The sequence below is a fragment of the Physcomitrium patens genome, chromosome 4, assembly GCF_059467195.1.
Source record: "Physcomitrium patens ecotype Gransden chromosome 4, ASM5946719v1, whole genome shotgun sequence".
In the NCBI taxonomy this organism is placed as follows: domain Eukaryota; kingdom Viridiplantae; phylum Streptophyta; class Bryopsida; order Funariales; family Funariaceae; genus Physcomitrium; species Physcomitrium patens.
This window is the reverse complement of record NC_143413.1, coordinates 11,775,829-11,802,906: the sequence shown is the minus strand read 5'-3', so window position 1 is coordinate 11,802,906 and position 27,078 is coordinate 11,775,829. Positions and strand designations below refer to the sequence as shown.

At 34.8% G+C, this 27,078-nt stretch overlaps 2 protein-coding genes across 2 annotated transcripts; one reads left to right on the top strand and one right to left on the bottom strand.

Annotated features, from left to right (window-relative positions):
* The first annotated feature begins 2,021 nt into the window (after window positions 1-2,021).
* On the top strand, window positions 2,022-4,824 carry LOC112280853 (gamma carbonic anhydrase 1, mitochondrial). Its single transcript, XM_024516739.3, has 5 exons — window positions 2,022-2,291; window positions 3,319-3,462; window positions 3,641-3,766; window positions 3,919-4,070; window positions 4,341-4,824. Exons 1-5 carry the CDS (start codon window positions 2,183-2,185, stop codon window positions 4,554-4,556), a joined length of 747 nt encoding a protein of 248 aa, XP_024372507.1. The 5' UTR covers window positions 2,022-2,182; the 3' UTR covers window positions 4,557-4,824.
* A 2,868-nt stretch (window positions 4,825-7,692) lies between these two features.
* LOC112280789 (fasciclin-like arabinogalactan protein 14) lies at window positions 7,693-9,685 on the bottom strand. The gene is made up of 2 exons (XM_024516622.3): window positions 9,560-9,685; window positions 7,693-8,943 (listed from the first exon to the last, which is right to left on the bottom strand). Exon 2 carries the CDS (start codon window positions 8,921-8,923, stop codon window positions 7,973-7,975), a length of 951 nt encoding a protein of 316 aa, XP_024372390.1. The 5' UTR covers window positions 8,924-8,943; window positions 9,560-9,685; the 3' UTR covers window positions 7,693-7,972.
* Between the last annotated feature and the right edge of the window lie 17,393 nt (window positions 9,686-27,078).

The following is a 27,078-nucleotide window of genomic DNA, read 5'->3' as shown; positions in this document are numbered from 1 at the left end:
CTTGGGGTCTTATTTCGACTCTAGGTTTACAACTAATCCTCTCTAGATATTAATTCTTATTATTTTGAGGTAAGTTTTGCTAAAATATTTTCTTAAATATTTTCTTAAAGATGCCTATATAATTTAAATTATTAATCTATTTTATTTTGTTTAATTTATAGTCTTATAAAATAAATAGAAATCTTTTTTATTAATAAAAAGGTAACACTAACACTAAAAGTTTTTACTACCATTCTATCATTTATTCATGTTTTGCTACTATATCTTCCTATTAGGTTCTTTTCTAATAAAATTCATATTTTTATCTTTTATCATGTAGTCATATTACTATACAATAGTATATAGTAGCAACTCAAATAGAAAATCCAAGAATATAGATGAATCACAATACATAATCTTGAAGCATTTTGTTAAACATCCACACCTTAAGAAAAGATATTCCACTCACACCAACATGGTAGATTGCTTGGTTTGTGTAAAATCCACATATAAACCTATTTTTGACATTTATCAATATGCATCAAAAATCTAGCATAAGTACTACCTTATGCATTATAGATTTGTTGATGCAATAAAAAGAATTATATGGTGGACATGAACCACACCATAGTGAGTATTTTTAAATATGTAATTCAAACTCAAAAATTTCTATGTGTTGCAAACCTCTTGAAAATAAAACATCAGATACTATTACAATGCCAACAAAATTAATAGAGATACAATAAGGTAGAGGGATATTTAAGGTTTGAAAAAAATACTTAATGGACAATCAAGATATAACATAATATATAGCAGGTCTTGTGCAATAGCACCATGAATCAAGCTAGTATTGGACCAAAGGCTATGTAATTCTCATTGAATAATAAATTAATCTTTATTTATTTATTTATTTATTTATTTATTTTTATCATTGTGAATGTTGAGTCCAATCTTATAAGGTCATATCTTGTACTTGTAAATAACTTCAAAAGCCAAAGTAACATTATTATATAATGCTTTTATAGTTTTAAAAAATATATATTTTTTATTGATATTATTGGTACTCTTAATGATATAAGTTTATATTAGAAAATTAGTAAAGATAATTAAAAGTTTTGTTTTATGTAAAACATTTATGTTTATATTAAAGTTGGTTATTTAATCAAAATGACATTTATTTGTTTATATATATATATATATATATATATATATATATATATATTTATATATGCATAGGTAATAAAAAGTAAAAAAATATATAAAATATGTATTTAAAATTTTAATTAATTACATGATTTTTAATTTAAAATTTTAAAGTAATAATTATTTTATTAAAAAAATAACACTAAATTGTTACTATAATTTCTACTAAGATATTTTTATTTATTTATAAATTGATCGAATATGTATTTAATTTATATTTTTTTATTCATATTATTTATGCCAAATTTAATAATATTTTTAGAAAAATATGTTATAATAATTTATTGAATATAAAGGATACCAAACTTTGTCATGTTTTAAAAATATTTTGAACATAATTCTATTAGTTAAAATAAAATTAAACCAAAATCAAAATTACCAAATTATAAAAAGGAGGAAAAAGATGAAAAACTATTTCTTAAGAACACCTAAAAATGAATGTTTCCTTTCCTTCTTTCTTTCTATCTTTTACTTGTTTGTTTATGTTTTAAAATAAAAGATTGTCAAGGATATGGCAAAAATATTTTCCAAAAATATTTTTAGAAAAGTTAAAATTTTACTCCTATGTGCCTTAAATTAATTTATTATATTTTTAAAATCCTGAACTGACTTTTATTTCACTAGGCTGGGGGGATCATAAAGAAAAAGAAAGTATGAATGAGGCCCTCCAAACGGGCTATTTTTAAAACATGACAAAGTTTGGTATCCTTCATGGATGATAGTATTCATCCATTATCCACAAAGTCATTCATTTCATTGTTTCATTCGTCCAAGTGTCCCTCGCCTCGCTCCAGGGGTTGTGCGGGAGGGAGGGGGGCTGATTGCTGCAAAGACGTCGTCGTCGTCGCATCCGCCATCGCCACTTCGGGGCTGGGCTCCTCCTCCGAATTCCACCCTGCTCATCTCATTTTCTTGTGTCGATCCACCCATCTGTACCTGACCCCAGAGGACCCAAAATTTCTATTGTTCGCTTTCGCAAGGGGAGACGAGAGCGGAGGCCATGGCTGCCAGAGCTTTGTATACCGTAGGGTTTTGGATTCGGGAGACCGGCCAGGCGCTGGATCGCGCCGGATGCCGCTTGCAAGGGAATTACGTGTTCAGGGAGGAACGTGAGTGCTTGATGACAACTGGTCTATTTTCAATGTTGGTTTCCGAGGTCGAGAGGTATGGTGTTCGGGAGGGACGGAATTAGGGTTTCAGTGCTTCTTTCAGTGCTTTGCGTGAATGGACATCAGGAGCGGAGTCGCCTGATGTGGGCCATCCTTCGATGGCTTCGCCGTCATTAGGGTAATGTATTGTTGCACACAGACAGGACTCTTCTTCTTCTTCTTTTTTATTTTACTACCATCCAAATCGAGTGAGCAGAGTTAATGAGCGATGTGTCAGTATTTGAATGTCGTTTCAATGGCTGAGTTGAATTAGCAAGTTCAATCATTTCAGCATTCCAGCGACTACACATTCCAAGATGATCTCTAAGGTCACTAGTCGGGGTTTATTCTGAGATCTCCGAGCTGAGTGATACATTTTCCATCCTTGCTTGAGATATTAAGAATGTGAGTTACAGCTGATTGTTTCGGCGAACTGAATTTCACAATTTGCAGCGCGTGAGGCGTATCCAGTAACGCAGAGCATTAGACATTTTCTTTCAAATCTTTCCTCATTTTTCATTAGTCTTTGTCCATGGCGGTTCTACTCAATCACTTGCATAGAAGTACCAAAATGGGGCGATTCGGAATTGGAACAGTCTCTGTTGGTACTCATGATTTTGCTGGTGAAAACCCTTGGTCGATGCCGTTACGAGTATACTAGGCACTTAATTAATTCTGGGGATATGGTGAAGGAAGTTGACTCTACGAGCAATACTTGATTCTGAGCTAGCGAGTTTTCAACATTCATGTGCTTGATAATTCGCTAGTTCAATGGTATTAGATTACTTTCGACGACAGTAATAGATGGTTACGGTTGCAACCCGTCCTGGTGTCGCCTGCTCAAACCAAGTTGCTGTCCTTAGGTTTAGCAGGTTTTGTGTGTTGCAGCCGCATGTACGATTTATTGTTCGGGTCTAGTCGAGGTCGAAACCTCTAGAATTACTTAACTCATATTTGTGTGGTGGCTCTTTCTTTGCCCTCTATGCAGTGTCAAGGCATAAGACATTGTTCAACCTTTTTGACAAAAAGCCCGTTGTTGCTGAAGACGCATTTGTTGCCCCTAGTGCATCCCTCGTTGGTGATGTCCAAGTTGGACCCAAGTCCTCTATTTGGTATGGCTGCGTACTGAGGGGTAAGTGATCGTGGTTACTTCAGCTCAGCTAGGATAATCTGAAATTACAATATTTATCTTTTAGTTTCATGTTTCAAGATTGGTTACTGGTTCTGAATTACGTCTATAAAGCGTCCCATTGGACTTGAAAGAGAATCAATTCTGTATGCTAGTTCTGAGTGATTCAACGTCATGGCAGGGGATGCAAGTGGCATAAGAGTCGGCTCTGAAACGAACATCCAAGATCACTCTCTTGTGTCCGTTGGTGGCTCTCGGTTTGGCGGTGGCCATGCACCCGCTGTAATTGGTAACAGGGTCACTATAGGTGAGTAATCAGTACATTTTATAACTTGCAACACTGTTTTTTTTTAGATTGTTTTTAGAATTGTACAATCAAGAACAATTCATGTTCATGTAAGCTTTCTTGAAGTGGGTCTGTGCACCAGCTAAGGACGTGTATGTGGGAGAGGGGTGCAGGGCATAGTGCAGTGATTCATGCGTGCACTGTGGAGGATGAGGCGTTTGTGGGAATGGGTGCTACTCTTATGGATGGTGTGGTCGTAGAAAAGGGTGCATTTGTGGCTGCAGGATCGCTAGTCACTGAGAACACCCGCATTCCTGCTGGCCAGGTCGTTACTCGCCTTGAAGTGTTTTTTTTAAGATAGGTGGCTTACAAAAAATATCGTTTGCTCTCTCTCTCTCTCTCTCTCTCTCTCTCTCCAATTCATATTTTGACATTTTAATATTTATGGATAATTCTTAGTTAGGACTCGAGTTGCGGTTTTCTTATGAAAATGGCGGTCACCAAGTATCGACATAATCCTCAAGAACTTTATTTCATGTAAACATGATTTCTAAGTATTGACTTCTAAGTATCGTTTTTGCATGTGCCTGAGCAGATCTGGGCTGGAAATCCAGCTAAGTTCCTAAGAGAGCTAAAAGGCGATGAAACCTCGTTTATCCCCAAGTCTACAGACAATTATTCAGAGCTGGCTGCCGCACACGCTGAGGCAAATGTCAAGAGCTTTCAGGCGTTGACCACTGCCCCAGAAGTGAAAACTGAGGAGCCGACTCCTGAGCTGAGTCCCAATGCAAATCCAGTGTCTCCTAGTTAAACTCCCGGCAAATCCATCCACGAATCAGCTTGTCATCAGCATATTATCTTCAGAGGCTTGTTCAATTGAGAGAAATCTGGGCATGGAAGGAGTTGTACTTAGTTATTCAGGTCCCACAAGTAGCATCATTTGATGGGACTACGTAGGATTTTGTTCCCTATACGTTGGTCGAGGCTTAAGCATGGTCGAGGTTCCTACAAATTGTTGCCGCATCTTCTACTGCATTGTTGAGTCCAATATGCAATCAATAAGTTGCTTTCAATCAAAATAGAGGTGTGGTTTGTATGTGATTTTTATTTAATTCTGTGTGTATGTTCATTTTTTTTTAATACCTGTCTGTACAGTTTCATTTTCATTGTTATAGGATTGGAATTCTTCAGTGTGGAATGCAACACGAGGTCCCCAACACTGCTGGAATGCCGTAGTGCCTCAAAGACTTAAAATTGTCTTCGCTCGTCATTTTTGTGTGTTGTTACTCTTATTATTTCCTTCCAAATCAACTTTCGAGATCTGACGTTCAATTCAAACAGCTTAAAATAGGTGAATTTTCGTCCAGTTAATTCTACTGAACATGCACAAGCTTATAATGGATTAAAAACTATACTAAATCGTAATTCAGATAAAAATTGTGTTGTTTAGAAAGTGTTGTTAATGTTTAAGCCTATTAAAGTCCCAATGCGACATTCTAACGCAAATAAAGATTTTCAATGTAGGAAACAATAATTAGGATGTGAATAACCATCAAAGACATATAATGTTAATTTAAAAGACAGTAAAGAACACAATGCCCCAGATATCACAACACAAACCTAGACCTAAAATAAATGATGAGAAGGAAAATAATTGCCATTTTACTTCAGTTTATGTTATCACTTATCAACAATTTCACTAATGATTATGCATTGTGGTATAAGCTTTAATTTGTGTTATAACCCTACAATTGGTTTTGATATACTTTTTAGTTTATTTTCAGTAAACGAGTTTTTTCAAAACCACAAGGATTAAGAAGAAACATTATTTTATATGAACAATATATAAAAAATACAAAAAAAATGGGTAAAAATTCATCCTTTTTTAATTAATTGGTCTTCTAACCTATTCATAACCATTCAAATTATTTATTAGTAACCATTTATTTATTTACATTGTGTGCTAACTTTATTTCACATTTCTAAAAAATACCTTGTTAGAATTGCTACATATTGTTATAAGCTTTGTTCATAATTACTTCAATTATTGTTAATGCAATTACATTTATCTTGATATTCTATTTACATTCTACATCATTGTTTGTATGATTAAAGTCATTGTAAAGTTGAATTTGGCTCAACATTTATTTATTTTTAATGTAGCTTATCTTATTCAATAATTGTTTCAAAATTTAACTCTACATATGTGTGTGTAATTTTTTTGTGTTTTTGACAGCCAAATTTAAATAAATAAATATATATATATATATATATATATTTTTGAATTAAAAAAAATTTAAGAAAAACATTTATTAAAAAAAAAGCAACCACAACAACAACAACTTGCAACTTGTTTCTTCATAAAATATTCATTCTATGTTTTTCAATCACCACCCTTTTTTAAAGCAAAGAAAGAGAGAAATGTGCAAAAGAAAGAAGCACATTATTAGCTAGTTATTATAAAGCTACATAATAAACTTTTTATTTTTATTTTTATTTTTTTATGTATCATAGAGAAAGTATAAAAAATATATCAAATTATTGTATTAAGTCCTTCACTTAAATTTAATGCTATATCTAATTCATAATTTTAATGAATGTGTTATTATACTATTACACTAAATTATATCAATTTTTACTAGTTTTTTTAATTATTATTATTATTATTATTAACTATGAGAAGGTATTTTATCTTAGTTAGTTGGTGAAGCACCTATAAATAAATTTTAAAAGAGTGTATATATATACTCATACATAAGACATTGATAAACTTTTGATTTACTGAAGTTTGGGTATTTGTGTACTTATATCTAGTTAAACCTTTTGATAATAGTTACTCATTTTTATATTAATAAAATTACTCATTAATATTATTTTAAAGAAAATAATAGCATATTTTTATACTCAGTTAATATATGTATCCTATCTTTAATATTCAGCTTAAATTTGATTGATTTTAATAAGAAAAAACATAGATCTTATTTTGCTTATATGGGTTATAATTTTATTATCAAAATAAAATAAAATAAAAATACTATTGCTGGATAACTCAGTTGGATATTTTGTTTATGTTTTCATTACTTACATGCTTACATAGTTTGGAAATTCCTTCAACGTCCAAATTATTTGTGATAAAAGAAGCACTCGTCCATACTTGGTAATTTTCCGATCAAAGTTTACATGTCCATTATACAATGGCGTTGTATAAATTACTCTCCAAAAGCAATGTTCAGGCCAATTCAATCAAGTTCATTATTGCAATAAAACATGTTTAGAATATTTTAATAACTCCTTCTGTGCTGACGATGTGTCTTGGGAAAGCACTGTAAAGCTCAACGTATTAGTTACTGACTCATTACATCACCTTTTGACTGAACGTGATCGGTATGATTTATTAAGATTAATTTCTCCAACAAAGATTGTGAATGGGTATTGGACAAACAATGTCAACCACATCTTTCTACAATCAAATGTTTGACAGTCTCTTTTTTAAGAATAGATTTGTCCACTCCAAGTGTCACATACTGAACACCATTGCATACCGATTTCTAGTCGTAGACAAGTATACGGTCACCACCATATTATATGCTACTAAGGTGACAATATTGTTTTATTTGATTGAGACTGCCTGATCTATTTTCTTTTTGCGATATAGAGATTGTTGGTTGGATTTATTTACTTATTGCGCTGCTGTAGCTAAACATTGATATGTTTCAAGACTTCTGGATTGATTACGTTGTGATGGTGAAAAGAGGGTAGCAGTCAATATTATAAAGTCTGATCAAGCAGATTTCTCAAAGCTTTTCATTCCTTTCCAGGCGTGATAGTATAGTGAAAGAAACGTATTACAGATTTGATGTTCACCCCACGCATACTGGATACTCGTGGCACTCAGGCAAATCAATTGATCAATTCTCGACATACAGAGGATTTTCAAGCCCAAACAATTTGCTGAATAATATTGGACCAGAACACTGCCATTCTGTGAAAAGAGTGCGAATGGGACTTTGTCCCACTGCGAAGAATACATGGGACACAAAATCAACCGCCAGTAACAAGGCAACTGGGTGGCACACTAAATCACACCTCCTGCTCTATAGACGTGGTATCCCACTCAATCGCATGTCCAAAGACACGGACTGATATTTATCCACCTGTCCGCTGCAATCTCAGAATCACTGCCCTGCGACAGGTATAAAAGAATCATGGGTAGCTTATCAGCTTCACTCATAAGAAAAGTGCACCAAGGAAAGCAGATACGAGCAATGTTGCAAGGTTCAAGCGGAGGCTGTATGCAGAGCTGTCTGGAGACTGGGGGGACATAGCAGGTCCCTCAATGGAAGCAGCAGGGGGAGTCGACACTGGGGTTTCCGATGGGGTTTCCACTGGGGTCTCAGCTGGAGCTTCGACGGGGGCCGGTGGCGACGACACTGGGGAATCGACCGGGGCATTCGATGGAGCTGAAGCTGGCGCATCTACTGGTGCTGAAGCTGGAACGGCGGTGGGAGATTCCACTGGTGCTGAGGCTGGAGCAGTAGTTGGTGTAGAGATTGGGGCAGTAGTTGGTGCCACAGTAGCCGGAGCAGGAACTGCCACAGGGGCAGGAGAGGGAGGAGAAGTTGGAGCCAACTGTGCAGCAGCAAGGCCGATAGGCTCGAGCACGTTGCTGATCTCAATATAGCTGCAGTTGTAAGGGACTGCCTTCACGTATGAAACCACGGTCGCTTGGGTGGTCGATCCGGGAATCGAAGGCTTGATCGTCACCACGCCGTCAGTTGGGCTCACTGTTATGTTCACGAATCCATCCATTCCGTTGGCACGCCCTGTGGATTGGTATAGTGTAGTGACGACACCGTCGTTCATGGTGCTTACGGTTTTTATTGTTTCGGTGTCGAAGTAGGACAACAGAATATGGTACTTCAACACGTCAGAGACCATTTGAGGAGTGTAGGTTGAGTGACCACCCAAGTAACCACCGAAGGCACCGTTGTTGATCAGCAGCAAGGTGAGAGTGTTCATCCCCTTCAACGCATCTGCAACTCCACTTGAGATCAGAGCATCCTTTTGCATAGAGAATTGCGGAAATTCATTCAGTGCTGTGGTGCAATCCTGTGATGTGACCTCCACGGCCAGCGCTATGAGGGCGAGGAGCCCGACCAGCATCTTGGATGACCCCATTTCCCTGGGTCCACCTTTGTCTGCGACCACATATTTCCATTTATTATGTTCAGTTTAGAAAGGCGAATAGAGAAGACATTCTCGAAGGTGCAACGAAGGGGTATTGATTTCAATATCTAATACTGTAATGTGTTTAAGTATGTGATTTCGCGGCGGTAATATATGGTTGTACGTGATACCCCTGAGATTTCTAATACCAGGCACTATGCGTGATCCTCGAAAACGTCTCGATTCACCGGCTATCTCAGAAGCATGTATGACATCCAGAAAATAAGTAACAATGCAATGCTAACTGCCTGTTGTGCATCAACAATCAGTGATGCTTACGCTCACATTGCCCGTTAAACCGATCATGACATCTGAAACCTATCCTAGGATGGAAGGGTGACAATCCCTATCTCAGTCATAGATCCACTCCCCAACTTCCGCATCAACATTAAAGTGGTGAATCCAAAATAAAACATCAGCTCCGATTTAGTGAACAGCACCACCGTGGCACACTCGCTTGACAGAAAACAAGTGGAGAGACAATGCGAAGCACAATCGCACAAACAGATGCTACTACACACCCCTGGACTGCAAGTGACAAAGACGACAACGCAGTGTGGTCAAGCTCGATCAGTGAGAGGAACCCACCTGAGGGAGGCGCAAGGCTGATGATATTCCGCAGCTGAGTGACAATGATCCAAATCCAAGACTGAGTAGAATGGATTTGAGCCACTGTGCCTGACTGCTAATGCCTTCCCACTGCCTTCGATCGAAGAGAAGCAAGTGCCTTCGAATGCCAAGCCAGGCCTCATAAAGACGGAAAGAGGGTGCTGCGGATCTAGCCAGGCCAGGCCGGGTCGGGTGGAGAAACAAAGCGGGTAACCCGTGAATGGCCACGGATGTGAACACATGGCCGGTTGGAGGGATGGGCCACGGGTTTGGGATCCCGCCAAACCCGTGATCGTGCGTTCCCTGGAGCAGCGGGACCATATCCTTGCCGTCGATTAAAGCATTCCAATGTTCCCTCTTGAGAACCAGCTGAGTTCCCATGAGTTCCCAATCATTCGCCTATAAGCGCTCGTCTTTGGATCCCAGCCTGGACCTTGCTCCGGCTCTTCGTGAATCAACCTGACGTTCCCGACATGGGAACATGAATATACGTATATCTGTTGGGTATTCGTTTGCTCCTCAGTTTTGGAACCGACTGGAACAAATGGTGAAAATTACTGTGGTCATGCTATAATCATTTTTAAATAAATATATAAATGTATAGTTGCATCTTTTGTACACTGTGAAGCAAACATATGAAGTCTTTATTTGAAAGGTATTTACGTTTTCTTTCTTGCCTCCGATTATTTGCTTTGGATGTTAATGATGTAAGTACTGCCAATGTTACACTCAACTCAAAGGACTGAAAACTTTCACCCATAAAACTTAACACTAGTTGTTGAAAAGGAAAAAGGAGTATTTAATTCAACACAAATTCGGTTAGGCTCAACACCCTGCAGCTGCTTGTCCTGTAACAGATGAATGGCAAGGAACTCACCACTTATTTGCTTTGTCTAAATCCAACCACCTTAGCTGGCCATGACACAGCCATTTTCGCATGGTCTGGTAAAAGATCCAATCGCGCAACATGCTCAGACTGTGTATATATATATATATATATATACACATAGGCCAACTCAAATGGTTGCCGAGGATGCGGACAGGTGCGACGGACGCCCTGCTTTTCTCGTACACAGTGGGCGAGATACCTATCCACTAGCACTGAGAGCCGATGCTGGCGATCTAGCATAGCGCTGCTGTATTGCAAGGTGCCGCTCCTGGGCTGTTGTGGCCTGCCAGGTCCACCGAACACCCTACGAAAAGGGCTCACTTGGCGGATGGATAAATTAGCTTCTGCCCACCAGCGCAGGAACTGTAGCTATCGATATACTTGCCGACGCCATTAAATTCTGGGATGCGAAGGGTCGGGATTGAGCTGCGCGGGAACAGTTGTGACCAGCTCGCTATGCAACTCTGTACTAGTTGCGCCGGTTTCTATGCTGCCAGTGGTCGTGGTGTTAGATTGCCGGTAACCGGAAGAGTTCGTCTCAGTCGCTGAGAGTGATGTGATGCACCGGGGTGCTGTTTTCGTGACTAATGGCCAGTTGTTTTCTCAAATCATGAACAGTATGTGCTCTAGTCAGCGACTGTACTGCATCTTCAACTGATCGAACTATCTTGTGTGGAACTATCGTCAGAACTGCGACTAACTAGATCATCTGGCCTCGCCCCAACAGCGGCGATTGTTGACAACCTATTTCATATTGTTTTGGCAGTTATTTTGATGTCTTCAGATTTTGCAATTGGAAGTTAGTCGTTGGTTAAACGATTTTGTCTATTTCTACCATTGTTGTACTGCCATGAGAAATAGGGGATGGAAATTGGGGGACGTTTTGCTAAAAAAGTTGATGGTGGCACGATAGAATGAGGTCATTAGCGTGTATTGCGAGACTACAGTATCAAATTTGAATATTTTTGAGCAACCAATCGGACAAGAATAGCGTCATTTTCGCATTAACAAGTGAGACTATTGTCTTTACTGTCCTGATTAACTACAGTAAATAGGCACATGAACATCATCTTTCCTAATTCTTCACATCGAACTTCTATGGTCCATTTCAAGCAACAAATTGTACACCATAATATCATGTTGTGCTGTGCAACACTACAGTCTGACAGATTCACAGCTTACCCAAGTATTGTTCACCGCCGAAGTCCGTCGCTCGTGACGGTCAGGTCCATGGACACGGCTCGACGAGCGAATTACGCCAAATACATATTGCTGCTACGGCCTCTGAACTGATGAGTTCAATGGAGGGACTTGGTAGTATTCCAATTAATTAAACTAAAACCAGGGCAGTTCGTGTAGAAACTAGCAGCATCGAAGCTTTGGATAAATGCGGCACTTCCCGGGGTAACTCGGGGGACGTCACAGGTCCTGCCACGTGAGGCATAAGGGGAGGCAGCACTGGTAATCGACTGAGGTTTCTACCGGCGATTCCACTGGAGCTTCCATTGGAGCTTCCACTGTCGCATCCAGAGAGGGAGGGACAGGTGATTCCGTTGGGGATTCAACAGTAACATCCGTTGCGAGCATGACAATCGAGGAGAGCGCTGGTAGGGGAGCAGGAACCAGAGGGTGGTGGGAACCAATTGTACGGCAGCATGGCCGACGGGTTCCAGTACATTGCTGATTACTATATAGGTGCAATTAAATTGGAATGGTGTTTGAAAAGGAGACCACCGCCGCCATGTTGCTAGACCCAGGAGTTGAAGGCATAATTGCCATTTGGCCAGTCCCAGGGTTGGTTTTGATGCTCACTTTACGGTTCAGACCATTCGCGTGTCTGGTGTTTTGGTACAACTTAGTCACCACACCATTGGCTAAGTGGGCGTTCGCGGTCTTGATATTTTCTTATTCAAAGTATGTCAGGACAACATGGTATATTAGAACATCGGCTAACGTCTAGTTATGTAGTCGTTCTGGGTAAGAAGCAGTGATAAGGAAGTTCGTCCTTTAACGTCCCCAGAAACCCCCGTTGCATTCTTCGCATCTCCCTTTGCAGAATACTCAGAGAACTCGGGACCATTTAGCATAGCGGCAAAATTTGCGAACAACCGAACACCACGAGGGTGCCGACGAGGAGGAGCCCAACGAGTACTGGGGACGGTGTCATAGTCGATTACCACCCCCGTACTCTGCAATCACAGTACGATTTCGCCTGACACATATTGCATCAGGCATGCGAACGGAAATTCGCCAGAAAATTCTGCAGAGGCAGTGGATCATACCTCTCATTTCACCAGACATTTGGCAACGGCGACACTGTACACCCGCGGTTTTGAAACCACTTAGCAGCGACGAGAATCGAAAATACCAGTAGCCCTATCCTACTTCATGACCTCCCTCAACTTCCAAACCAAAAGTATAACTCCAAGTCTAAGTTTTCAAGCACATGAATCCAGCGTTCCCGTAGCACAATCTGGTCAACAGCATGTGCGAACATGTGCCGTTCAACAACCCATCAGGAACAGGCACAAGGCGAATCAGCTAGATTTGTCACATTGCTATGAGTTCAGATAATCTGTGCCCCGTCACTGGGTGTGGCGTCGCACAGCAACGCACCCGCTACAATCTAGCCTCCAATGCCGCAGAGGCACAGATGCAAGAGCTGTAGTTAACATAACGCTAATATAAGAGATTTAGAGATAGATGATTTGCAGTCTAGGAATAGCACCCACTGAACAAGGATATTTCAAGACTCCCACAATTTAAATCAACCTACTGCTGATCCGCGCTCGCCGTCCGCTGTCAGGAATCTCCGTGGAGAGACAATATGGGAATGCTCCGGTCTGGGCGGTTTGGGGGATATCGAAGGGTGTACCAGATGACCGGATGACTGGATGACTGGGTAAACCTGCGAGTATCGGGGGTCGGGAGAAATTCAAGGGAACGCGGGATCGGGGGATGGGAACTCGCCGATAACGAGATTGATAACTGGTTCACACCCTGACCGTGCATGAGACCATTCTCTTATATAATTTGTCCCATTTTTAAATGAAAGTGCTATAATCGTTTGATTATTTACCCATCTTCTCACATGTTACTTTCCACATTACTTTATAATATATATTTTTTTAATTCTATATATGTGAATCTTCTCAAACCATATCTTTAAAAATAAAAACATTGAATCCAAATAGGTGGCATGAAAATTCCAGTACGAAGAGATTATATTGTATTAAAACCACTAAACCTAGGAAGAAGTTTGCAAAACTGAATTCTTGGCTGTCAAATAAATGACTTCTATGGTCTTAAATATCTTGTGCTTGAGAATGATTTGTATGTCAATGATATTATTAATTCCAAACATGTTTTTATTTCAGAGCACTTCCAAAATCAATGTAAACTTGCCTCTTTTGAACATAATATTAAAAATGAAATAAAATAGTTTTTTTTGTAGAAGTATCAAGATTAAGTTTTGCTTGCCACTCATTTACTACTATTTTTTGTGTGAAGTTAGCCATATGAATGTAGCCTCTTGGTTCTGGATTTAAATCACATGTCTTTCTAATTAAATGAAAAACCAATCAACTATACATCAGACCACTTTGTGTTTCTTAATTTCTATAGATTATGTGTAGTGTAAATAACTTTCCTAGGATGTTCTGCCATGTTTGTGATCAAATCTACTCTTAATTTTTTATAGTGAATGTTAAACTTAAAAAATAATTCACGTATTGATTTCATAAATAATTTTACAATCTTACATTTTGTGATTTTAATAATTTATTCAAAAAAAAATTTAGAGCCTAGTAAAAGTCGGATCTCTTCTATAACATTATTGTAATTAATATTTTTTTTAATGATTTAGATAGAACAGGATTATGTTTTAACATCTTAGAATTTCTTCCTAACTTGATATTTAATAATTCTCATAGGTGAAAGAATAATATACAACTTATTTATAAAAAAATCTTACTTAATTAGATTAAAGTTCAAATACAAAAAAATTAAAATACATATATACATATATCTAGATACAATGTATTTATAGGATTTTTTCTAAAATATCACTATGTTTTTGTCTAATATTCTCTTAAACTTTAAGAAAAAAATTCATAGTCATCCAAAGTATATTTTAATTTAAGTAGCATTTTTTTTAGGACCACATTACAATTAAGTGTTTTTAGACAATGGAAGTTCTTATTTCTTTTTATTTATTTATTTTTATATTTTCAATAAATAATTAATATAAATTATTTTTTATTAGTAAATTAATTAAAAATTTAAAAGATTTATTTATAATGTTATTAGATGACCATACCTAATTTAATTGATTTTTTTTATTGGAATGTAGATGTATGAAACATTTACTTAGTGTAAAAATTAGTGAAGACTCAAGATATAGAAAGATAATTTAGGTATAAACTTAATAAATATCATATAAGGTATTGATAGATAATTAATTAAAACTAGCTATAAAAATTATGTTTTAAAGAATTTTCTATTTTTTTAGTAAAATTACCAATGGATCAAAGTAAGATAAACTACTGAAAGTTTAATATAATTTACTTTGTAATAGAGTTAAGAATAGGCTTTTGTATAATTTTTAATAAAAAAATAGTATATTTATATTCAATTAATGTCTACTTATAAGAAAATATCTAAATCTAATTGCAAGGCACAAAAATAAGAACCTATGTAAAAGAATGGTTCCTTTGGAAGATTAAAGATAGAGAAGGAGAGAAGGAAGAAAGAAGGGTGTAGTTAGAAAGATAATTTTAAGAATTTTATAATAATTTAAGGCTTGAAAAATTAAAACTAGGGAAATACATTCAATAAAGCAATCAAAGTTAGGATTTTGTAGGCAACAAAGTTCTAAACGAAATAAAACAATAGTATGAATTTTGTATTTGTTTTTGATAGTTTGATCTTGATCTACAATTAAATTTTTAATGTTGTATGGATGCGCAAGCAAGAAATGTTATTTTTTAATTTTGGATCATTTTTACAGTACAATTTAAAGATATTTGACCACATACATAAGGAGGCAACATTATTTGACAATTTAAGATCATCTATAGTTGTTTAGATATTTAAAGCTCTATAATTTGAATGAGGTGGAAATTTAAGGTCCATAGAAAATATTATAACTAAGTCCTATTCTAAAATTGAGCAAAAATTAATTGATAAATGATAAAAACTTAACTATTGAAATTCTATATCAAATTTAGAATTAAAAAATTAAAAACATGAATGCAAGTTTTATTAAAATAATTATAAATTTTAAAATTAAATCTTTCTTGAATTTTGTGAGTATGTACAAGATTGATGATGACAAGACCTAAAAAACTTGAAGGTTCTTTAAAAACCCAAATAAGTATCATATCTTTTTATAATTTAATAATAAAAATTTGAAATTTATCTATCATTTGTGAGGGTTTTTAGGATTTTTAGGAAATAAAGTTTAAGAAGGTATAGAATTAAAAATTTCATAGGTATTAGGATCTAGTATTTAAAATTTAAAAATAATACTGCATAGTTTTTAAAATTGGTAGGATATAGGATTTAGTGTTGTTTTGATATAAGGTTGCAACAAAGATTGAGGTTATCAAAAATATGTGTTTTTAAGCATCTTATTCTTTTGATTATAAGATGATTTTATAATACTGAAATTTCTCTTTCATAACTAGATGTCTAATGTATTTTAAATTAAAATTTATGTAATACATCAACCAACAACAAAAAATTCTTATATTACTAATTATTTTTGTGTACTCAATATGAAGTTGTGATATTTAGAAAAATTACCAAAAAAAAACTTCAACAACTTAAATCATATTCTCTTCTTTGTGACTTAAAAGTTAAGTAAATATAATCATCTTTTTAATATATATAATTATTTTTTTATACTTGATTTTTAATAATTGCACCTCTTATAGTCTAATTGTCTATAGCATATTAAGATAATATTTATTAAGAAATATTTTTCATAATTATAATATATTTAAAAATAATACTTCTATAGAGATGCTTGGTAAGTGTTGAGAATGTTTAGAAAAACACAAGAGTAATAGTAAGTCATACACACATACAAGAGAAGTAGTAAGTCATACACACAAGAGGGTTTCTAAGGAGAGAGAGCTTTACACATAAAAATCTATTGATCTGGTTGTGTCTTATATACAAGAAGAAAAAAGAGGAGAGGATAAATAGTACTTCTCTAATAGACTCTAAATACTGTAGCTATGGTATTTACTGTAGTCTACAGTAAATATTATGGAAAGCACCGGCTACATTTAATGATCTCAATACTCCTCCTCGCTCATCATAATATTTACATAATATAAAATTTGTACAAAATTATGATCTATACTTTTCTATGATCTTGCAAGTTCAACAATTGTTGCCTCATTAAAACCTTATCTAGGAAAACCTTATTTTATTTAAGGACAAAACCATAGATGAAGGAAAAAGAGTACAACCTCATTTTCTTTAATTATTTAAAGAGCTCATTAACTTTCTTATTTAAGAAGAGCAAGTCGCCGCATACCAATGCCATAAGTAAGTCGACAATAGTTGCTTAATGGAAGAGCTTTGGTGAAGAGATCAGCAAGATTATTTATAGATTCAATTTTCTTAATTATAAGTGCTTGATCAGTAATGAAGTCATGGATATAACTAAAATACTTTGGATCAATATGCTTTGTCATGTCGCCTTTAATGAAACCAACTTACATCTGTGCAATACAAGCACTATTATCTTCATGCAAGATAGTTGGAGAATCATCATATGAAAATCCATAGGTTATTTGAATGAATTTATTAATTGATCACAACCAAATATATTCTCAAGATGCTTCATGTAAGGCAATAATTTCTGCATGGTTAGATGAAGTTGCAATTATTGTTTGTTTCACTGATTTTCATGATATTGTAGCTCCATGTCTTAAGAATACATATCCTGTTTGAGATTTAGCTGTTGCAATATCAGATTTATATCCTGCATTACAATATCCAACCAATTTTAGATCTACGAATTGTAAGTAGTATAATCCCAAGTCTTCAGTACCTTTTAAATAATGTAATAAATATTTGATGTCATTCCAATGTTGTAGTATTGGATGTGCACTATGTCTTGCAAGAACACTAACTGCAAATGCAATATCTGGTTTTGTAGATGTAGCTAAATACAAAAGTACTATAACCACTGAGAGGTATGGATATTGGTCTCCCAATATTTCTTCCTCTTCCTCGCATGGATGGTATGGATGATGGCTATCACGACCACGTCCAACCATTGGTGTAGACAATAGATAAGCATCAATCATATTAAATCTTTGCAAGATTTGTCTAATATATGTTAGTTGGTAGAAAAAAAAAATGCTACCATCTGTTAGATGCATAATTTGAAGACCAATGTAGAAAGTTATTTTTCCTAGCATTTTCATCTCAAATTCAAGTATAAGTAGGCTTCTATAATCATATATGTAAATGATTCATCTACCATAATAGATGGTCTGTCCCAAATATCATCTATAGCACAATATAGAATAGATAATTCTTTACTCAACTTATTCTTATTCCTTCCAATTCCAAGTTTGTTTTTCATAGGAATTGAAGATACATTATGCATGGATATGTCATCATGAATTCGTAGTCCTGTAAGATGTGAGGAAATTTCTTGAGAAATAATACCAAGATTAGTCAATTTTATAGCTTTCTTCTTACGTAGTTGCTTATTTGGTCCACGAGTTCTTTTAGTTGTTGTTGTTATAACTTAAGGTATTATAGTCAATGGCACTACAATTTGAGCAAGTGCATTGTGAGCCTCATTAATAGGAATTCTTGTAATTCTAGGTGCATCATTGAAGCCGTTAGGTATTTCATCTGTAATCCATTTTAGATACAAAATCTTAACAACTTCAGTTTCAGTCAAAGATGTCCTATGATCGGGATTCATTGTAAATATTTCTGGTGCTTCAAATATGAGTACTTTATTTCTTTGTTGATTGGATACTCCTCCTTGAAGAGATGGAAATACATTTTCTTCAAAACGGTAATTTTACAAATGTGCACGTAATAATGTGCCAATTGATGGATCAACAATACGAATAATGCTTGGTGAATCAAAACCAACATATATGCCTTCTTGTCGATGAGCTCCAATAGTACGCCATTGAAGTTTTGATACTGGAATCCAAGCACGACAACCAAATATTCGTAAGTGAGATACATTTGGAACACAACCCGAAATGAGTTCATGTGGTAAAATAATTTCAAGAGAAGAAGGACAGAGGCATATTAATGCTCCAGCATGTAAAACTACATGACCCCACATAGATGCAGGTAGATTTATGTGAAGGAGGAGTGGCCGGATAATGAGTTGTATATGCTTTATAAATGACTCTACAAATCCATTTTGAGCATGTTCATATGGAACACAATATGTCAACTCGATTCTTGTTGCAGTACAATAGTCTTCAAAAGACTTTGATGCGAATTCTTTTGTATTATCCATACGTAATGTTTTTATAGGATAAACAGGAAAATATACCCAAAAGCAAATAAGCATAGATATAAGATTGGCAAAGACCATGTTTTGAGTTGATAATAATGAAACATGTGATTGTTTATCTGATGCATCAACAAGGATCAAAAAAATAACAAAATGGTCCTGATATTGAATTAATACGACCACAAATATCACCATGCAATCTTTCAAGCATTGATGGTAATTCTTGTGGAAGTTTCCAAATTAAAAGTCGAGTAATTATTTTACCTTGCATGCATGTACGACATAATTTCATAGAATCTACATCTGTAGGCTTTAAATTGTGCCCAGTTATACATGGAATGATCTTTCTAAATAATGTGGATCTTGGATGTCCCAATCGTCCATGCCAGAGAAAAACATGACTCTTTGAGATAGATGATGTAAAATTAAATATAATAGGAGGCTGAATCACAATTCGATATAAACCATTTTCTGTAGCAAAAGCTTTTTCAACAACTTTATGATTCTTTGCAAGAACCAAAATCTCTTTTCTATATAAAGTGGCGGTCGAGAAGTGATAACCATTAATATGCACATCTCGGTAGCTGATCAGACTCCAAGGTGCTGAGGGTGCAAACATCGTATGTTTATATTTTATGATGGAACTCACAAGTAATTTTATCATTACTGTGCCTTCTTGGAAACAAAATGTATTTATTCCAGCCATGGTCATCATATTTTTAGTTTATCAAGTTGAAGTTTTTTCAATAAAAAATCGTCTATCTTGCAAGATAGTATGTGTTGTTGTAGAATCAATGAGTGCATCATTTGATTCATCATTAGAGGTTCTATCATTCATATAAGCCTCTAAGTCATCAACACCAATTGAATCTATGGACGCATCCATGGTATGAACTTCACGAGCCTTAGCTTGTAATTTCTTATTTTCTTCGAACATTTTAATAAAATATTTTGAAGTACAGCACGCATGTGCTAAATGTCTAATTATTCCACACTTATGACAAGAAAGCATCTTAGATTTTTGTTTTCTACTATAATTAATAGTAGAATGTTTATTCTTTCTATATGAGTAGAAATGGTCTTATCTATCCTGATACTTATGAGCACTTTTCCCATGTTTATATAATTTCTTCTTAGACTTTGAAATATTAAGTGCATGAGATTTTGGAACTGTAGTTCCAATAGGACGAGCTTCCGCATTGTGCAAGAGTAGTTCATTTTGCCTCTTCGCAAGAAGTAGATAAGACATGAGATTAGAATGACTCTGAAATTTCATGTTCTTGTATTGTTGTGTAAGCACAGCAGATACATGAGGAAATATAGAGAGAGTTTTCTCAAACATTCCTTCTTTAGAAATGCTTTGTCCACATAATCATAATTGTGAGACAATACTATACATTTCACTATTGAAAGCACTTAAATTTGGAAAATCCAAGATACGTAAATGTATCCAATTATGATGTGCACATGGAAGAAAAATGGTCTTTTGATGATCAAACCTAGATTTAAGATTCTTCCAAAGTTTTGTAGGATCTTCCATTTTCAAATATTGATATTGTAATGCAGGTACAAGATGACGACGAAGGAGAAGAAGTGCTTTCTAATAAATAGCAAGAGGTATAGAAATACTTATTATAGGAGATTCTTCAAACATAATGGCATTCGAGAATTATTCTACAAATAAATTTGCTTTTGCCATTTTTTTCCATATTAGATAATTGTTTCCATCCATAGTCAATGGTGGAAATAAAAGAGCTTGAAAATGTTGGGATGCACTCATAATAGTTGGAACCATAGTAGAAGTAGTTGAAGATGTTGAAGCACTCATTATAAATAAATCTGTAAAGAAAATACAAGATCAAGTAGAAAAGTTGAATAAAATGTATTTTAAAATATAAAGTCAAATAAAATGATAAACTTGAACTTGAAAAAATAAAAATATATAATTTTTATTTATTTATTTTTTTTTAAGGAGATTGTAAATTAAGGCAACAGAACAACAATAAGATGGCGATAGCAATAGGGCAATAGGGTGGCAGCGGCGGGCGGTGGCTATCAATGATAGGCAGCGACAACAGCAACGGTATTAGGGCGGCGGCTATCAATAGCAGGCAGCGATAGTGGCAGCGACGTTAGGACAGCGACGACAACGGGCGGCAGCGTCAATGGCGACAGGGTCGCAGCAGCGATAGTGGTGGATTTGGTGGCAGCTCAGCAACTGTTTGGCGGCAATGGCGGGTTTGGCGGCAGTTCGGTGGCAGGTGCAGGGCACAGCAGGGAGTAGGGAGCAAGCTGGGGTGGAGTTGGGCAAAATCAAGTACTCTAAGCAAGTAGCTAATATGTGAAGGGCTAGTAAGAAGAATAAGATCATGAGGCAGACACTCAGCAAGGATAGCAATAGGTTTGAAGAGTCAAAGACTAGAGCAAAAAAAATTGTAATAGTGTGTAGAAGAGAGTCATGTTGATAACGTGTTGAGAATGTTTAGAAAAATATAAGAGTAATAGTAAGTCATACACACACACAAGAGTAGTAGTAAATCATACACACAAGAGGGTTTTTAAGGAGAGAGAGCTTCACACATAAAAATCTATTGATCTGGTTGTGTCTTGTATACAAGAAGAAAAAAGAGGAGAAGATAAACAATACTTCTCCACTAGACTCTAAATATTGTAGCTATGGTATTTACTATAGTCTACAGTAAATATTGTGGAGAGTGTCGGCTACATTTAATGATCCCAACAGTAAGGAATTCTTGTAGCAATTAGTTTTATTACATAAAGAATTTTACTTTAAAACTTTATTACATTGAAGAAATTTGATTTGACATATATATCTAAATTAAAATAATATTATTCTAATGGATTTATAACAACTTATTTTTTTTCTATCAAAAATCATAAATAAAATAAATAGTATGCATTATAGAATTTGATGAAAAGTTATGTTTTTTTAACTTTTATATAGATAAAAAAAATTGTGCTTTTCAAAAATAGTAGCATTAAATTTTATAATAATAGCATTAAATTTCTAAAAACCCTATAAAGATAAAATTATCAAGAAAGTGAAGTTAACAAAAGATGATCTAAAAAATGAAGGATCTACTTAAAAAATAATTTAAATAAAAAATATTATTAAAACTTTTAAAAAAATAATTTCAATTACTTTTAGTATAAGATAAATAAAATTTTACTTTATTTTAATTAATATTTATAAATAATATAATAAAAATATAAAAATATATAATTAATAAAATAAAATATCTTATTAAAATTTTAAATTTTAATAAATAAATAATTAAAAATAATTAAGAAATTTTTTTTTTCTTTAAGTATTAAAAAATTAAATTATAAATTTTACCTAAAAGAGAGACTAAAAATAAGAAATATTCTTGAAGAAGACTTTAAGTACTTCCTATTTTGTACAAAACCATAAAGATTATTTGTTCTTTAGTTCTTTGTTTCTATATTTTTATTAGGATTCTAAAAAAATCCCAACTTCAACTTATAAATAAGATTCATTTATATAATCTTGATAAATTTAAAGACTATTTTACTTATTCACAACTAACTTCTCTAATTTATCAAATAAATTATTTCTTTTTTATCATATTTTTTTCTTTTACATCGATTATTAATTTTATATCTCTTATATAAAATAGCTTAGGGAGGGGGCCAAATATATAGGATAAACAATAGAGAAAAAAAAAATTGATTTGTTGCATGCATCTCTCATTTTTTTTTTCTATCAAAAGTCAAATGTTGGAATTCACAAGGTTTTAATATAATGTGAAATTTTGGATAGATAATGTGTTGTAGGTAGAAATCTACCAGTTGCTTTGTACAGTTGCATAGATGCATTAAATAAAGCTTCTATTTGATCATGTGTGTCTTTTATATATACTTCTATACTCAAGCTAAGAAATAAGCTAGATGTTGTAGCAAATGTATGGAGAGTGCAATATTTGACTTGGTGAGTTTGTGAATTGTTGTTGTTCCCGTTACGTTCAAGCTTCAGTAAACCAAAGCAATTGAACTAATAGAGGTGGGTTCAAAGAGGGAGAAAGACTGGTTATATGAATTGGATCTGTTAGTGTTACAATTGACTATACTCTAGCTATCTGAAATCAATTATCGAACTACAAAATACCAAGGCTTACTTCTTCCATCTTAATTCAACTTATAATCCATTCTATGTTTATCAATTCAACAATACTTCTCTAAATCATAATTCTTCATAAGCAAATAATAAAAAAATAAAGAAGTAGTACTAAGCTTACTCTAGCTTACGACTCTCAGTCTGGCTCTCGGCTTACGACTCTCACACTTTGGCCCTCAGCTTATGACTCTCACAGTCAGGCCCTCCGCTTACCTTTCCTCAATCTATTTATCCTACCAAAAGATGATCTGTCGACCAGAGGATTCTAAAGGTTATGACCCTTTGAATTCTTAACCACTTATTTCACTAACAACCTACTATTACCAATTAAACTACCTAGCCATCAGTCTAATTCTCAAGGTTGTCAATAACCAACCAATAACTTATCACAAAGTTTATTTGCCTATTCTACATAGTTCCACTCCTATTTGTGCAGCGTCCTTGCAAACATTATTTAGCCTCAAGTTATATAGACGTAGCAATATTGGCTTCTTCAGTCAATGGCGTTGGCTTACTATCCTTTGAATTGGTGACCTTCTTCTCTTTTACATCTTCATCATCTGCCTCAGTGTTCGAAGGTTCTCCATCCAAACGCGCCATCAGATCTTCATTCAACAAACCCAATTCCCGTACGTGAGACTCACGTCGGGCAATTTGATTGTCACGCTCTTCCAATATCTTTTGCCATTCTTCTGTTGATTTCGAAGATACCTCCGAAGGTGTTGTCGCTGAAACTGGCATATTGGTCGATACTAAATTATTGGCCTCCTTCGCTAATGTGGCTAGTTTAGTCTGCAACATCGCAACCTCTACTTGTAGCCGTTCTTGCCATTTCTTCCAATCGATCTCCAACCTTGCTTTCTCAAACACCATGTTTGCCATCTTCTCCTTAATCACAAAAGAAAATATGATGCTTATCAAGAGACCCCCTCCTACTTCTTACTATGGTCCAATCAATTAGGTCGACTCTTCCTTATTTTCCACGATTCGTCATGATGAAATATCCTATCATCATCATTATTTATCCCCCCTCCTTTTTGGAATAGAAAATTCATCTCGGATTTATGTATAGTAAAGTTTAAGCCAATTGGTATTGATCTATGTCATCAATTTAGTATCCATAAAATCTTCCAATTGTACTGAAGCATTTGGAAATCCTTCAATAACTCGATATGGCCCATGCCATCGAACTTCAAATTTTTCTGGAAAATTTTTAAATCGACTATCATAAAGAAGTACCAAATCATTTGGCATAGAAGCCTTTGGTCTAAGCTTACTATCATAATAAGTCTTCCTTCATTTTTGTGTCGTTTCCATTATCATTAATGTATTGACTCCAGTTTCATCAAATTTTTTTAATTCTTCTAAACGGTTTCGTAATAAATCCTGATCATCCAATCTATTATCTATAGCAATTCATAAACTTTGGACTTTCAATTCAATAGGTAATATTGCTTCCTGGCCATAAACCAATTGGAAAGGGGTAGCATTGTAGTAACTTTATATGCAGTACGATATGCCCATAAAACTGCGAACAATTTAGTGTCCCAATCTATACCTGCTCCTGAAACTATTTTTGTTAAGATTTTACATAAAACTCCATTAATATTTTTCATTTGTCTATTGGCTCTAGAATGATACGGTGTAGTCTTCCGATGTTTTATCTTGTATTTAGTCGTGAGTGCTTCGATTGTACTATTTATAAAATAAGTTCCTTGATCATTAACTAATTTTCATGGACAATCAAACCATGTAATAATATTTTCATACAAAAAGGTTGCTATTGTACTTGCACTATTGGTTTTCATAGCTACGGCTTCAACCCATTTTGTTACGTAATCCGTTACTATCAATATATACCATTTTTGTCTATTTCTCAAGGCTGGTGCAATTAGTCCCATAAAATCAATTCCCCATTTTTCAAAAGGCGCTTGAGCCAGAATTGGTACCAATGGTATTGCTAAAGTTCTAGTAGGTCGACTTGTTCTCTGACATAGGTCACAATGATGGATGAATTCGTGGGCATCTGCAAACATTGTTGGCCACCAATAACCAGCCTATAAAGCTTTACGAGCCATGCTGTCCATCGTAAAATGTCCACCACAACTATCCAAGTGGCAACTTTCCAATATAATACGCACTTCAGTCTGATAAATACAATGTCGCAAAACTCCATGCTTGTCTTGTTTATATAAAGCATCATCAATCATCGTACAAGGTGCACATTTTAATATTAAGCATCATTTACGCTTTTCATTGAAATTAGATGGGAAGGTTTGAAATGTCAAGTATTGAATTATTTCACTATACTTCAGAGTAATTACATCTACCGCAAATAGTTTCGCATCGGGTAGTGTATCGTTAATGGGTTCATTACCCAATATATTGGATAATCGAGATAAATGGTCCTCATTGGAATGTGATTTCTCTAGTCTTATCTGAATAATAAAGTCAAATTCCTACAAGAGTAGAACCCATCATGCAATACAACTACTCAATTAAGGCTTATTAATCATATATTTTAAAGCATCATCATCGACATGGAAAACAAATTTATAACCAAGAAGATAATGTCGAAACTTTTGTATGGAATAAATCATCCCCAATGCTTCTCTTTCGGTTGTTGTATAATTTCTTTTAGCTGCTACCAATTGACGACTTGCATAATAAATAGGGTGATCAAAACCCCGGTCATCTTTCTGGCTTAGCACAGAATCAATCGCGACATTAGATGCATCCACATAAACTTGGAATGGTTTTGTCCAACAAGGTGCCACCAATATTAGTGCTGAAACTAATTTCCGTTTCAATGTTTCGAATGTAATTGTACATTCTTTGTCCAAAATGGATCGATCTCATTGGTTGGTGGTTTCTTCAAGAGATTTGCCAAGAGAAGGCATGTAACTGTGAATAGATAGATAAATTGCCGATAATAACTGACATGGCTAACAAATACTCAAACACCCGTAATAATGTCTGATTGCTTTAATTCTACTATAATCTTTATTTTATCCAGATCTGTAGCAATGCCTTCCATCAAAACTATATGACTCAACAATTTACCAGAAGGCACACCAAATTGGTATTTTTTTAAATTTAAAGAAATTCCATATTTGGCACATTGATTCAAACATTGACCTAGACATTCTAAATGCCTAGCTCTCATACTAAATGTATAAAAATCATCTAGAAATATTTCTATTAAAATTCATAGATAATCTTGGAACGCTTCCGTCATTACCTTTTGAAATGTATTTGGTGCATTACAAAGTCCAAACGGCATAACCTTATAAGCAAAGGTCCCCCAATCCGTAGTAAAAGTAGTTTTTAATTGGTCTTCTTTTGTAATCTTAACTTGATTATAATCGGAGAATCCATCAAGAAATGAATAACATTCATGTCCAATGACAACATCCAATATACTATCCGTGAATGGTAAAGAAAAATAATCCTTTTTAATAGCTGCATTTAATTTTTAGAAATCTTGACAGATGCAAACTTTTCCATTCTTTTTTGGCACCATAACAATTGGTGAAATTCATTCACTGAAAGAAACCAGATAGATAAATCCAACCTCTAAGAATTATCTAATTCTTCTTTTACCATAAGTGAGTATTTTGGATTAAGTCGGTGTTGTCTTTGGCATACTGGTATAGCGTTCTCCTCCAATATAATTCGATGTTCACAAACTTCAGCTGGAATTCCTTTCAAATCCGCATACGACCATCCAAAAGTAGTTTTATGCATTAAAAAGTATTCCATCCAAATTCCTTTCTCCTTGCCTTTTATACCGTCATAAATCTGAATGATTTGAAGAGCCTTCCTTGTACCTAAATTAATTGGTTGACATCATGGAATTTCAGGAGCTTCTAGAATAATGTTCTGCTCAATTCCAAAATCTTTTATAAAATCTGACACATTAGAACTTTTCAACTCCAGTT

Coding starts and splice junctions, on each gene's coding strand:
- LOC112280853 (XM_024516739.3), top strand. CDS start 2,183: ATGGCTGCCAGAGCTTTGTATACCGTAGGGTTTTGGATTCGGGAGACC. Junction 3,463..3,640: donor GTATGGCTGCGTACTGAGGG/GTAAGTGATCGT, acceptor ACGTCATGGCAG/GGGATGCAAGTGGCATAAGA. Junction 3,767..3,918: donor TGGTAACAGGGTCACTATAG/GTGAGTAATCAG, acceptor AGAGGGGTGCAG/GGCATAGTGCAGTGATTCAT.
- LOC112280789 (XM_024516622.3), bottom strand. CDS start 8,923: ATGGGGTCATCCAAGATGCTGGTCGGGCTCCTCGCCCTCATAGCGCTG.